Source organism: Pyrgilauda ruficollis, unplaced genomic scaffold, assembly GCF_017590135.1.
Source record: "Pyrgilauda ruficollis isolate IOZ18807 unplaced genomic scaffold, ASM1759013v1 scaffold2, whole genome shotgun sequence".
Lineage (NCBI taxonomy): Eukaryota > Metazoa > Chordata > Aves > Passeriformes > Passeridae > Pyrgilauda > Pyrgilauda ruficollis.
In genome coordinates, this window is record NW_024519206.1 from 21,059,751 (window position 1) to 21,074,318 (window position 14,568).

Sequence of the window (14,568 nt, forward strand, 5' to 3'; positions counted from 1 at the left end):
TTTCCGTGCTTCAACAGTGCTTTGCTTATTCAGTGTAGCTTTCACAAAAAAAGCCTGTTGAAAGATGGTTGCTTTCAGGCTACATAGTAACCCTAGAGACTATTTTGAGATAGAGTGCACATTCATGTGTCCAAAGTCAGCCAAACAAGACAGTTTTATGTAAATGCAGTGGCTTGGGGGTTGCGGGGTAGGGTTGGGGGTTTGGTCTGTTCTTTAAATCAATCTATATGCAATTATCTCTCCCTTGAACTCCAGCCATTTGATATCCATGTAGGCCAAAAATAGAAGAGGCCTTGTGTAAAATTCCAGCCAGAGACTGACTGCTGCACTGACCTATGCCACTGCCTAGAGCCTGTGCTTACAACAGAAAGACTTGAAATTATTGCAGTCTGTGTCTGTCAGCTGCAGTCTCCTCTGGAAACACACAGTCAAGAAATACTCTGTTCCCTGTGGCATCCTGAAACATGCTGCGTGTAATTCATGAGCTCTGTAGCAATTGCTGAGAGTATGAATTATATTAAAAACAAGGCTGGGGTCCTTGCCCTGAAGATCAGTTCCTAAAGCTCATTTCTAACATACTGAGCACCAAACCCAGGACTCTACTGCAATACTTCTGATTTGGAGGGCTGACATGCAAAATATGCAAAAGACAACATAAAATTATGTCTTTTAGCCAAAGGTCAAGTGCCTGCAGTATTTTTCACTCTGGGTTAATCTTTGATAACTGCAGGTAACCTGCAGAGTTAATTAGCCTTAAATACTTGTGTGGCTTTCTGAACTGGTGTTCTGATAGCTGCACAGTTGTAAGTGATGCACCTCATCAATTTCTGTACTTTGTGCAGAATAGGAGCAAACAAAATAACGAGCGAAGGAGGGAAGTGCCTTGCCCAGGCCATCCAGAAGAGCCAGACAATGTTTGAAATTGGGTAAGTTCGGTGCAAAAGAGCAGAAGTTAGAGCTTGATCTTGGCCAGGCACCTGTAAATCCCTTAGGATTCCTTTTTTTCATGCTTACCTTCTCTCCTCCTTCTATTCCTTCCTTCCTCAACAACAGCATTAGAGCAAACGAGTGTAGAAGCATAGGCACATTTTCCATGGAAAAGGAGGGCTGCTTTGTTGTTCTTCAGTTCACACAATGTTTGGTTTGGGTTTTGGCATCTGTTTTTTTTCTTTTTCACTGTTCTGACAGAACCTTAAAGGAGAAACAAGCAAACAAGAGGACTGTATATACAGCTAGCTACTTTCTTTATGGTAGCACAACTCCTCTAGAGATACTTGGTTATTTTTAAGTCTATGTGGTTTTATGACAATTGGCACTACATCCAGTTATTGAGTGTCATTGTTACACCTGTCAAACTTTCTGCATCACATGCTGATAAAGTTGTGAGCTGGGAGAATAAAAGGGTGTTCACATTGTCCTTTTCTTTTAGGCCGTCTCTAACTGCAAAATGCTATTATTGAAGAGAGGTCTGAATGTACTGCAAACCTTTAGTTACTGCTCTGTTTCTCAGGAAAGGTGCTAGGTTTCATTCATTTTATTTATTTTTATCCCTTCTGGCAAATCCCAGTTTCTCTTTTCACTCTACAGGAGAACACATTTCTTAAAATTTAGTACTTGAATACATGGAATTAAAAACCTCTGCTTGGCCATTGTGAAAATCACAGTAGCCATGAAACATGGAAGTTGTATTTGTACAATCAGATTTTTGGCCTTTAATTTTGTTGTTCTACGACATTTCACAAATACAGTGAGCAACCTGCACACTTCCATATAGCTGGGTCTGCTGTGCTGTACTTGCTGTAATTTCTGTGAAGGACTCCTGTTTTCTCCTGTGGAGGAAATGATCACTCCAAATGGACTTAAGCTAGCTTTGACAGAAATTTTGAAATAGCAAACTGCACTGGCTCTGAAGGACAAGGAAATTCTGGGGAACTTACTGGAAGTCCATATGTTTAGATACCACAGAGTTCAATTGATTTTAAAAGAGCTGCCAATTAATTATCCATAAGCTGAGTGTGGCTCTGAGTCATGAAGCCAGGATCCCTGTAAAAACCCAACAACGTAGACATCAGCAGAGGTGTTTCCAAACCTCGTAATACAGGGTGAATTTTCAAAGTGGTTACTCTGCATAGAAAGGATTTGACCAGGTACCCCTAGTTTCTGATCAAATCTCTCCAGCTTGTACCATGTTACCCTCTCTCACAAAATAACCCTTTGTGTAATCAAGGATTGTTTTGCCTTTGGAAATACTATTTCTTACCAGTGTGCAGCAAGGTGAAAGCACTCCTGGTGCAGCAGGCTGTCTCCTAGAGCTGCCTCTGTGCTGTGGCCTGAGGGTGCTGGTGAGTCAGCAGAGGTTACTGGTGCCATGTGCAGGCAGTGGAACATCCCTGCCTCAGTGGGGAGGGTACCTGCCAGGTTCCTCACAAGCCTGAAAGACTGTGAAGTAATCAGAAAGGAGGGGAGGGGAGAGAAACAGGGAGAATTAATTGCCAAGAGTCAGGAGGGCAGCACAACTGATATCTCATGTTCTCTCTTCACTAGGATGTGGGGTAATCAAGTTGGAGATGAAGGAGCAAAGGCATTTGCAGAGGCCCTGAGGAACCACCCCACGTTAACAAACGTGAGGTAAAACACTGGCAGAGCCAGGCAGCTCGGTGCAGTGCTGGCTTTTCCATCCTGCTGTGAAGCAATGACTCTTCCCACCAAGGGTTGGCTTGGAATGCCATCTGGTATGGCAGCCTTTGCTGTGCAGCCAAGAGGTCCCTGGTGCAAGTGAAAGGCCAGACTCTGTCAAAAAGCCCTGTGCAGCCTTTAGGCAAGTTAAAAATACCACATGACTGGCACCTTTCCTCTGTGTGCACCTCCTCCCCTCATGCTGCACAGAGTTCAGGCATTTGTGAAGGCACATGGTCAGTGGGTGCCATTTTGATCTGGGAGCATTAGCAGGAGGAGGCACCAGCTGTTGCAGAATCAGGTTCCCAGTGAGTTCAGTATTAACAGTGTCTTTTGAGAAAGTGCAGAGGCTCTTACCAAAGTATTTTTTAGGCCATAATATGAGGGGCTGGGACATTCTTACATTTGGGCTCATCCTGTGCTCCAGTGGAGCTACCCCACCACACATTCAGTGCTAGTGAAGTGTCATCCTCACTGGAGTTCAGGGATGGGTCTCAAACCAGCCTTCTGGAAGCCATAACACAGGTGAGGTTGGAAGCACAGCAGAAACCAGTGTTTTAAACAGCCCATTCCCTGCTAAGCTTTCAAATGCTGGCTGGGGATTTAAGGATTTAAATATGTTTTGGAGTCCCTCCACACAGCTGGAGCACTGAGTTCATGGTGACCCTTTCTATATGTCTCCCAGTTCCACTGGCCTCCACGGTGAGGGGAGCAGGCAAGGCTCCTTAGTTTCCCCACAAGGTGGCACATGGCACTAGTTTCTTCAGAAATACTCTGGGAGTTTGGGGATCTCTGGAGAGTTTATTGCTGCCACTTCAGATCCAGGGATTTCAGAGCTGGTGCCTTGTCCTCTTTCCTGCAAGTGGGTAGTCAAGCTTAAAAATTAAAAGCTGAACAGGTGCAGTGACCTAGATATATTTAAACTTAAAAGCCATCTGAAAAGCCATCTTCCCATAATTGCACAATCCATCCAGAGGCATCACTTTCATTTTGAACTTGAATCAGAGCTCAGGGATTCTCAGACGAGAGCATATATGCTGATGAATGTGTTTGTTTGCAGAAATAAAGAGGAGTAACTGTGCTGTCTCGAGCTTGGGTTTGCTGGCACTTGTGCGAGGTGAATCCTCTGCTCTGCAGTGTACTTGCTCTTGGCTTCTTTTCTTATCTCCCACTGGCTAATCTTGCTCCATGATTAGAATTCATAGTAAGCACCTGTGGTAGCTTTATATGAAGACCAAGGGAAGAAAATCCCTACTACATCAGTTTACTTTATTTGCCATTTTTAGGCCCAGTCATGATGGACTGAGAATATCCAGTTTAAGCTGAAGCTAGGAGGGACTCATGCCAATAACTACTTGTGCTGTTGCTCTGCGTGGTTCCCCTTTCTACCTTTTTTGAGGCCTTGCATTATTTTGAGAGGGGAGATGCTTTTTGAACTCTGAAAGTCCAGAGCATAACTTTGACTGGATGATTTTGCCAATGTCTATTCAAAAAATGAAGGGCAGACTAAGAAATATTTGTGGTTTGTAATGGAAAGCATTTACAAGCTCATCTCTCCATACACAACAGAAAGTGTTGTATTTGGAGGAAGAATGAAGTATTTGGATGCCTGAAGGACTTAAAGGACAAAGTGCCCAATTGGTACATGGATGACAAACACATGCAAAAACCTGTGTACTGCTAAGTGCAGCTCTTTGTCCTTGTTAAGAGCCTCAACTCTCAAAATTACGGAGTGTAACTCTGCTGTTGGTCCCAAGAGCACAACTCACTGACAGCAGACCTTTGGAACTGTTTGATAGACCTGCACTCAGGCTGCAGACTGTGAACTGCTCTCACTTGTAAAAGTTGTAAAGGGCTCAGTGGTTTGTGAAGTATGTGAGTCTTTGAAACACACAAATGCTGAGCTGTACATCTGGGAAGCAGATCATCCAGGATATTCCCTTGTATTTGGCAGTTGGAGAGCCAAGTGGTGCTGCTTCTCATACATTTGTATCCTTACTTCACAGTCTCGCATTCAATGGCATCACGACAGAGGGAGGCAAAAGTATTGCTGAAGCCATGCAGCACAACAACTCCGTGAGGATATTCTGGTAATTGACAGTGTGGTCTCTTTCTCCTCTGCTTCCTTTTCCAGAGCAAAATGCTGGTTTATTTCCTCCAATCCCATCACCCTTCCTACTCTCCTCCTTCTCTCCCTGCCCTCATCCCCTCTGCTTTCCCTATCAGCAAGCTATAATATATTCCTTTGGAAGAATGTGGGCATGAGTAATGGATCAGCAGCACGTGTCCTTTGGGATACATTCCAGTGACCAGTGTCATGCCTCACTCTGCTCCCTCCATCTTGCTTTCCCATCTTCTTTCCATCATCTGAAGTCAAGTTCTTTGTCCTCAGTTTTTGCACCTCTTCAGTGTTGTCTGTACCTTTTCCCACTACACCTCATTCACCTTTTAGACACTAAAGCATCATGAGAAAGTATCGCTAGAACATTGCTCAGAGAAATAAAGATCTGATACTCTTGTCTCTTTTACCTCCAGGGCTTCTCTTCAATATCTCTTTGTGTCCAGCCTTTACAAATTGCTCAGGGCAGGAACAGCACATCCCCCTTTGGCTGTCTAAAGCTAAGTCACAGACAAGCTGCAAAAACAGGGGGCTGAAAAATAATGCCAACATCCTAAGTGAACATCTTCTCTCCCACTTAGGTTGACTAAAAATGAGCTGGATGATGAGGCAGCAATGAGTTTTGCAGAGATGCTGAAGGTCAACAAGAAACTGGTGCATTTATGGTGAGTTACATTCCACAGTGGCACAGGCTCTTTGGCAGTCACTGCATTAAAGCTTCACCTTCCAAGTCTATGTAGGTCACAGTAACAGCTTCTGTGCATGGTCTGGATGCAGCTGACTGTTTGTAGACAGTTCTAACGGGAAGTTAATAAAGCTGATGTCTAGCATTTGGAACCTGCTTCCATACAGGGAAAAGTTCAAACTGTTTCTGGTAACTTTCAAACTAATGATTGATTTCATCTCTCATTAGGGGAACAGTACTGGCCTCAAAATCAAAAGTTTCAGAAAAAAACAAAATCCAAAACCCCAAGCAGACAGCTAGAATAGAATAAGGTTATTACAATTCTTTCTGTTTATTATCATGCTATGAAAGTAGCTCTTCAACCAAGAACCTAGGAGGCAGACATTTAGATACATGTCACATTTGCCCGATGCTTTCTTTTTGGGCTAGCAATAAACTGATGCAAGACACTCATCTCCAAGGCATCAATCCCCAGGAAACCAGGGATTATTTCTAGCAATCACAGTAAGACTTTTTACACTTCTAAGAAAACCCAGCACTGGCTTTTCTAATCCAGAGGTTGCCAATGGATGGGGTGGGCAGATGTGACCTGTAAAAAAAATAGCCATCCATTCATTTCAAGTGATCCAAGGGAACATCAGACATGGAGTCCCTTTGTATGCTTTACAAAGACTTGGCTGACCACACTCTAGCACACTCCCAGTATTAATCCTAGTTCCAACCCCTTAGGAAGCATGCTGGCTGTCATGGGTGCCAAGTACTCGTAGCCTCTTTTGAAAGCAGCAGAAGCTGTGGTGCCCATCACCCTGAAAATGAAAAGACAGTGGGGGAAGTGCTTGATTTCTTTGTGCACAGCTGCAGATATAATTCACTGAGCAGTTTGGGTTGAATTCATAATAAAACTTACCCCAGCCAAAGCAGGCATAGTAATTGAGATAAATGTCTTTGTCATGGCTCAGTGTTGTCCAAGGGTGTCTTCCAGTGGACAAATTCATATCCTGCTTTGTTGATTGCACCAGTGGATACCTCCAAAAGGTGGTGACCTGTATAGATAGTTGAACTTGAGGCCGAGTTAAATTCTCTTTCCAGTAGCTGAAAGATTCTAGTGGATCCCTTTGCATTTTGATTCCAAGTGCAGAAACTCCTTTAATGGGAATGCCTCCCTCCCTCCCTCCCAGATTGTTCAATACACTTCAGTTTTCAGCCTCATACTGAATCCTGAGGGATTCATGCAGCCAGTCACATGGAATGGTATAGCTGTGGGGCTCACCATGGTTGACTGAAAGGTGAGTATTGAATTAAGCTAGGCTGCTGAGTATTTTTGTATTCATGCAGATGAGTGGCCTTTGTTCATCTTTAGCTAGTGGGATGGTCTGCAGTGGTTAGTAAAAGTTACCTACTGCTTCATAAGTTTCACTACTTGAGGATCTTATGTATGTTTTTTTCCTTCCCTAAGCTCAGATGAGACATAAGTTATAGCTGGTAAGTTGGCTTCACTGGAACTTGCACCTGCTCATACCAGAGTCAAAATCAGTGCTTTATCTTCAAAGATCTTGTTGGTCTGATAAGTAAGACTGGAGCTTTTGGCAGCTTCTAGATCATGACTGCTAAAACACTAGGCCTACACAGGGTCTGTACTCAGAATTTTCTGTACATCACTTAAAAATGTCTCACAGTCTTCTTAGTAAGAAAGCAGAGCTGAGAGGTTTGTCTGTCTCAGTCTAAATACCACAGTCCCATACCACTAGTGAACAGCTCATAGCAGAAATTTGTCAGCTGTGTAATTAAAATTGCTCAGTATCTCCAGAATGCAACCACATGCAAGATTAAAAGGAAAACATTAATACTCTGAGCTCTGTTTCTGAAAGTGCACATGGAGCATTTGACCAATACTGTGTACCATTCTCACAGATAAAATCAGTCATTTTCTTGTGGCAGACAGCTTTGCTCCTTGTCGTCAGGCTGAGCATAGGCTGTGCATGTGCTGTGCTGCAAATTAGTTTGCATGTTAGATTGACATGAAATGCTTTTTTTTTTAGGCTTATCCAGAATCAAATTACAGCCAAAGGTGTGAAGTGCCTCAGCGAAGCTCTCAAGGAGAACACAACTATTCAAGAAATCTGGTAAAGGTCCCTTTCTAAAAGGGTCACTTTGTAAACTTCCTTTCCCTTTAAAACCCTACTGGCCTTACTGCTTATTCAGAGCAAGTTTATGTGAGGCAGGGGTTGTAGTTCCAACTGTGGATTTCAGACAGGTAAAAAGGCACTGTCATTGAAACATTTCCATGTGTGTGTGTTACGAATCTCAGGCGGTTTTCTTGGTTCACATATGTCTGTACCACTGATTTGCAGAATCAGAGCCTGAATTTATACACCCAGCTTTGCTTGTTGTTTTTATTTTTAAACTTCTGAACATGTTCATGCTTTTCAGGACCTAAATGCCAAGCAAGCAGGAGATAGTCACCTTTAATTAGCAGAATTAAATTTAATTCACAGAATTTGTGCTTGGACTTTCTTGGGTGGTGCTCCAAACATACTGAAAGTGCTAAACTACAAGGAGATTAACTTTTTGTAGGATTTGTTTGTTTTAGATTAGGTGGGCATCACATAGTCACACGTGTACATTTAAGGCAGAAAGCCAAATACCACCTTCCTTCCCTCACCTCAGGGAGCTCAGGAGTCAATAGAACTGAGCTGGTTTTAGCACTGCTGCTTTATTATTGAACATGAAATTTATTTTTAAATATATGTATTTGTTTTAGTGAAAGGACACTGAATTCTTGCTTAGAAAGACAATGACTCACTGTCTGACTGGTGTGTTCCCTGGAGATGTGGAAGAGGTACTTTTTCCAAAAGCCACTGTCAGCTTTTGTCTACAGAAGAGGCATCAATTCCCCCTCAGATCATTCTGAATCTTCAGACTGAAATCTGTCTTTTGATTCTGGCCTGAATGTTCAGAGGCATTCATTAACCCAAGTAATTTCATAAATCTGCATGGTTTAATGGATTTTAACATATCTGAGAGCAGCACTTAACCAGGCTGCTCATTTTCAGGGATGTCAGTATCAATGTAGATTATCTTTACATAGCCAGAATTGAAAATTTTGCTATTGGTCATTTCAAGTTAATAATGCCTGAGTACTTCACAGAATTTTCTTCCCATGTTGTCATGGAAGACACAAAATACTCTGGAGACTTAAAATATCTTTAAACCAGCCCACTGCATAGTAAGAACCTTTGTCAATTCTGTGCTACTTGCTGAAATGCAAACAGCTGGGTTTCCAGTGCCGAGTTCAGTTACTGGAGCTTAGGTGTGCGTTCAGGTTTTGTTTCTGAGGGAGAAGCCTTGTTCCTTGGATGTGCAGTGGGAACAGCAGTGCTGTATCCAGCCTAACACCCATTCCCAGCTGAGAAGCATGCAGCCCACATGACATTTCAAACCTCTGCACCAAAAATGGTGCACATAGATGATGGGAAACGGTCACTACCTCACTTTCACTCACATCCCTTTTGTTGTACTCCTCCAGCTTGAATGGGAACCTGATAAGCCAAGAAGAGGCCAAAGCTTTTGAAAATGAACGGCGGATCATTTGCTTTTGAATGAGGACTTTCCCATTTTGCCAAGTTGGTGTTAACAAAGGCTACTCCTACACTTGGACTGCAGAGTTTATAAAGGCATCAATCTACAGTGCTCGTGGCAGGAGAGAGATACACAATAAGCTGCCTTTTTATGAACACACTGCACTCCCTCAGCTCCATCCCTTACCCTGCCTGCTATTTTTAATCCTTTAGCTGAGTGGGAAGTTGCCTGGGTAAATAATTAATGTTTGTTTGGTGCTTTGAAGATGAAATGCAAAGTGTTAACAGACTAAATCCACTGGCAGGTGTATGCATTTTGATAACTGAATTTAGATCTATTCTGTACAGTGATGTAAATAATCTCTTAACTTATTTATATACGTAAATAAAGACACACAAGTATACATAAACAAGAAAGGGTGCAAGATGCACAAACTCCACCAGCTCTGAGTATTACCTGCCTCAGAACTGAAAATTAATATATACACAGCTTTACCAGAAACGGTATCTCTAGTAGTTGCGTGGTGTGCATGTTTTGAACATGAATTCCTTCTTCATGCCTAGAAATTAGGTCCCTCTTTCTCCATTGACTACAGGCAGCATTGTAGACAGTGCTTTTTTTTGTTGTTGGGGTCTTTTGGATGGGTAGGAAGGGATGCATCAGGCTCAGATTACTTTCAGTAATCTTTTTTTCCCATATCGAAGCCAGTCCCTTTCCTTTCATGCAACCAGAAGCCGTTACTGCCATCCCTGTAAAACCATAACACGGGCAGTAAACCACTTCTGCTTCAAATTTCCAGAGGGCTGCATAGAAACAGCTGCCTCCTGTTTCCACAGTGTTTGTTCTGGGGAGGGGGTCTGAAGAGAAATGTGAACAATTAATTAGCAGGCTGTTCATTGCCTTGGCTCCTGGCCTGGGCTCCGTGCTGGTGGCACTACACCAATATCACGTTGCCCAGCATCGGTGGGGAGAAAGGACGATTGAAAATCAACTGCGTCAAGTAGAAATCCCTTCTCCCAGCAACAGGCAAGCACACAGGAGGATTGAGACTGGCCTGGAAAGCTTTTAGTCTATGCTTGAATCAGTGGACAGAGCAAGGCAAGGGGCAGTAGTAATAATAAGGACCAGCAAGAAAACATTCTCCTCCCCCAAATGATTATTGTTTAGGGAGTGTAACTTTAGAGTCTTTAAAAGAAATCAGTTAGCAGAGGAGTGGGGTATTTGATTATTTTTTGTGGGAGCTTTATAAACTCAAACTCTACCCCACAGTGTAGAGGGTAGAGTTTGAGTTTATAAACCTAAAATAGGAAAGTGTGAGCCATTTTCCTTCCTTCTCCCATGTTACTACCCCCCCACCCCCAAACTTTGAGAAACAATGCTCCAGTTGCTGACTAACCCACAAAACCTTGGTAGGTTGGAAGAAGAATCTCCAGTTAAAATGTCACACCAATGAACCCTCACCTCCCCATCTCCCAGATCTGCCCCATGAAGCAAAGAAAATGCTTGCTTTGTAGGTCAGAGCTTCTCCATTTCCCATGTGGTACCAAACCTTTCCCAGCCCTTAATTCTGTCTACTCCCTTCAGCTCCCTAACACATTTTAAAATACTGACTAGGCTTCTCACAAAACCTACAGTTACAAAGGAAAAAAGGGAAGAAAACCAACTTAGTTATTTTTCGGTGGCTTTTCCTCCATGCCTGTGGTATCAACACTGATTTTTCACAGGGAGACAGATGAGGTTTTTCAACCATGCCAGAGGGAACTCAGCTAACTTGAATGATTTCTGCACCTGAGCCATTTGTTTACTGAAGCAAAAGGGCACACAGTTACAGATGAGCTGGATTTCAATTGCCAAAACATCTGCCAAAGCAAAGCCTTTAAGGACTTCTCAGTGACTTTAACAAATCAGAGACTCATGCACCTTGTCAAAGTGTGTTTTGCCAGCCTACTCTGATGGAACAGAGAAGATACTGGTGCAAGGCAGGGCCTTCACAAGAGTTGTAATTTGCCTGTGTTTGAGGAAGTGTGCTCCTACTTTGCTCTAATCACAGAATTATTTGCTCATTTACTAGGAAGAAGATATGTTTAAAACTACAATTCCTGTCCTTGTTTCACTAATTGACTAAAATAGCTTCCCCCAAACTTTCCAGTACAGTCACATCTGCCCCTTTTTTGGGCTAGAGCAGCCTTTGGCATTATTTGTAGCAACAGTCTCAGCCCCTCTTGCAAATCTTGTTCCATACCTGGCTGTTACAAGCTGAGCATCCAGGGGGTGTTTTCAGGGACAGCAGCATTTACGGGTCTGCAGCAGCTAAACGCAGCCTCAGGCTAAGTGGTGGCAGGATCGAGCCCAGCTCCATGTAGGACAGAGTTTGGCACTGAACAAGATTACAGTGCCAGAGACACAGCCAGTCACAGCCACTCCTTCCACTGATTTTGGGCAGCAAATGCTTGTTTGGACTGGGCTGAAAATCCGAGCACAGCTCATTCTGGGTTTAACAAAACCAAAGGGTTTCACAGCATCCTGCTCCCAGCTAACCCAGAGCAGGGAGTCTGCTTCACAGAGCACATCACAGCTCTGGGAGTCATGCTGGGCAAACTGGTTGCTGCTCTGGGAGCAGCCAGACATCCCTTGTTTATCTGCACAGCATTTCTGGCTGAGGCTGTTCCTGGTCTTACCAGCCTGTTTGTAAGGGGCATTGGAGCAACACTTCTGCAGCTTGCAGGGAGAGCCTTGTTTACTTAGAGACAACTGTAACTTTTTTCAGACTTGTTTGTAATTTGCTGAAGCCTTCTCTGTACACTGCGTCATGTTTTCCCACTCGTCCACTGTGATAATAAACAGCTTTTTAAAGAACAAGCTGCCTGCAAGTGCTCGGGCTTTGCTGAAGCCCTGTCAAGCAGACACTTGGCTGCATCAAGATGGGACAGTGACACCCCAACTAATTCTGGCTGCAGACAAGAGAGAGGAGCTGCCACAGCTGGGGCAGGCCTTTCACAGCTGCACTGCTCATGAGGGGCCCTTCCAGCAGCACGTGCAAATCCAGTTAGGGGCAGCGAGGGAAATCACAGTGGTGCCTCAGGGATGTGCTGCAGCCATTCTGCACCCCTGGAGTCCTCCTGCCACACTGACTGCAGGAGCTCTTCTGCTCTTCCACCTCCTGCTGCTGGGGGCAAAGACTTGCTGGCTTGAGGTGTCATCACTTGTATTAGGCTGGTGCGAGCTGTGTGTGTTTCCTGGTGGCAGATGACGCTGCAGCCCTCAAGGAAGCCCTGCTGTGACGCAGTGCAGTCCTGCTCCAGTCCAACACTGCCAGGTCCTCAGGAAGGGGTGTTTGTCTGAGCCTGGTGTGGCTCACTTGGTGTCACATCTCTCCACGTGTCTCCAGGTGCCAGACCGCAGTTTAGGACTTGCAGGGTGGTGCCAGGCCATGCAGCCTTTGCTCTTCAGCCACAGCCAGGGCAGGATCCCAATCCCACTGTTCCATGCCGAGGGAGTGGTACTGATGCCGAAAATACAGCAAGACACCTGTCGCTGTTGACCACATTTCAGAGAGACGAGAGACACTCTTTTCAGGAGTGAAAAAAGCTTTAATTTTCACATCCCTTTATATAAAGTTTTACAAACCCTCTTGTGTCTCTCTCCTGTTGGTCAGTAACAAGCTGTTACCCCGTGGTAATTGGAGAAGGTGTCTACATGCAGGAAAGGGTTGTTTGTGAGATACTGTTTTCATTCCTAAAGCTGAGACAGTTGGGATTGTTGAAACAGGAGCAGGAAAACAAACTGCAGAATTCTTTTGCAGGGAAATAAGTTGTTTTTCACTGCTGCAGGCTTCTGTTTTCATGAAGAGATGTTTGCTTTCTCAGGGCTATGTCGGGCCAAGTCAGGATCCAGTCTGCGAGGCCTTATACAGGCCTGCTGTTTGTCACCACAGACACCCATGCCTGCTTTTCTGGAGCTTCACTCTGCTCCCTTACCTTCTGTCAGCAGCCAAAAACAGGAGCCCACTGCAGAGCTGTACAAATGGCCACAGTCAGGCTGTATCAGAGCCAGGTGAACAGCAGCAAGGGATGGGTTTGCTGTGAGGAAGGAGAGGTCCCTGCAGAAACCACTCGGTTTTTTCAACTGATGGAATGAATAATCTCAGCACGAAAAAGCTGCAGCTGTACACAAAGGCCTCAACTGGTGCTTTAGTAGGTAGAAACAAACCAGCAGGAATGTGCTAGATGAAAATGGAGGCCAGGCTGGGAGCTGCCAGCTGCACTCAGGGACTCCAGATTTACTCACACGAGGAGGTTTCTCCTTGCTTGCTGGAGGCTCTCAGTTGCTCTGTGGGATAGGTCAGCCTTCTGAAAACACAACGGAGCTACTGGGCCGAGTCCTTTCTCACTTGCCAGAGTGGGAACAAAAGGTGAGAGGATGCAGGGAGTGCCACAGGTGCTGGGGGAGTTTCTCTTCCATCCTGGGAAATTGCTGATGGAATCCCCTGTGAATCTCGACAGGACTGAGGTCAGCCAGTATTCATTCTCCACTCCCAGAGGTACATGAGAGCTGATGCCATGATCTGCAGAGTTTGAAATAGCTGCCCTAAGGTACCATAGGGGGACACGAAAACAAGGATGATGCTTCAGAGAAAACAGCAGCTTCAGCTTCAGGAGCATCAAGGCATGAGAGGTCACAGCAGGTGGGTTAAGGAATAAAAACTGGCCTTACTCAGCCAGGGGCAAAAACTACAGTCATTGCTTTATACTGGGAAAGCAGGAAATGTCCTGTGCCTTTTGCAAACAGGGAGTCTCTGGGTGATGCACTGGAAAACAGCAGGTTTCGGGCAGTGCTGATGCCACCTCACCCACGCGAGGTCAGCACCTGCAGGGCTCAAGCAACCCTTTAGGGTGGCAGTACACAAATTCCTGCCACACACAGGGCCTGCAGCTGCTGCTGGCAGGGGGGCTCCCAACAGCCCCAGGAGGCTGCCGATTGTGCCGTGCTGGTCGGAGAAAGGTGCCATGCTCACCCATCCCAGCTGGCCCAGGAGGTGGCTGCTGGTGGCACGGCTGAAGGGCCACTGCCATGGCTGCAGCCCTGCTGCAGAAGTGTCCCCCTTGCTCCCGTGGGGCAGGGAGCCAGAGCTCCAGCTGCAGCAAAGCCCTTGCAAACAACTGAATTATGCCCAGCCTCTCCTGTCTGGGGATTCCCCTTAGACACTGAAGGCAGCAACTTCATTAGCTGCTGAAGCCTCGCAAGCCGGGAGACTCGGACCTCACGGACTGGAGCAAATGAAGCTGTCAAGCTTTCATGCTCCCGTTACCTGCCAGACACTTTAATCCTGAGTTTAGCAGATGTTAATCCCGGCCCGGGTGATTTGTGAGGAGGAAAGCTGTGAGGAGGAAAGCTGCTCCCTTGAGAAGTCACCCTGGTCCGCAGGGGAAGGGAGCGGCAGGGAAGAGCCAGGTGGGGTGGGAGCAGCCGCACGGCGCCCATTCTCCTCCGTGACAGAGGCCCATGGCGC

The 14,568-nt window shown here is 45.2% G+C and overlaps 1 protein-coding gene across 2 annotated transcripts in view; it reads left to right on the top strand.

Annotated features, from left to right (window-relative positions):
- Positions 1 to 11,881, top strand: part of NOD1 (nucleotide binding oligomerization domain containing 1) — a 28,002-nt gene extending 16,121 nt beyond the window's left edge. The window contains exons 7-12 of one of the 2 annotated variants that reach the window (XM_041466660.1): positions 843 to 926; positions 2,545 to 2,628; positions 4,683 to 4,766; positions 5,377 to 5,460; positions 7,520 to 7,603; positions 9,007 to 11,881. In XM_041466660.1, coding sequence (XP_041322594.1) covers positions 843 to 926; positions 2,545 to 2,628; positions 4,683 to 4,766; positions 5,377 to 5,460; positions 7,520 to 7,603; positions 9,007 to 9,079 — 493 coding nt within the window. In that variant the 3' untranslated portion in view covers positions 9,080 to 11,881. The remainder of the gene's footprint in view (positions 1 to 842; positions 927 to 2,544; positions 2,629 to 4,682; positions 4,767 to 5,376; positions 5,461 to 7,519; positions 7,604 to 9,006) is intronic. The other variant, XM_041466661.1, reaches the window with a different exon arrangement.
- The last annotated feature ends 2,687 nt before the right edge of the window (positions 11,882 to 14,568 follow it).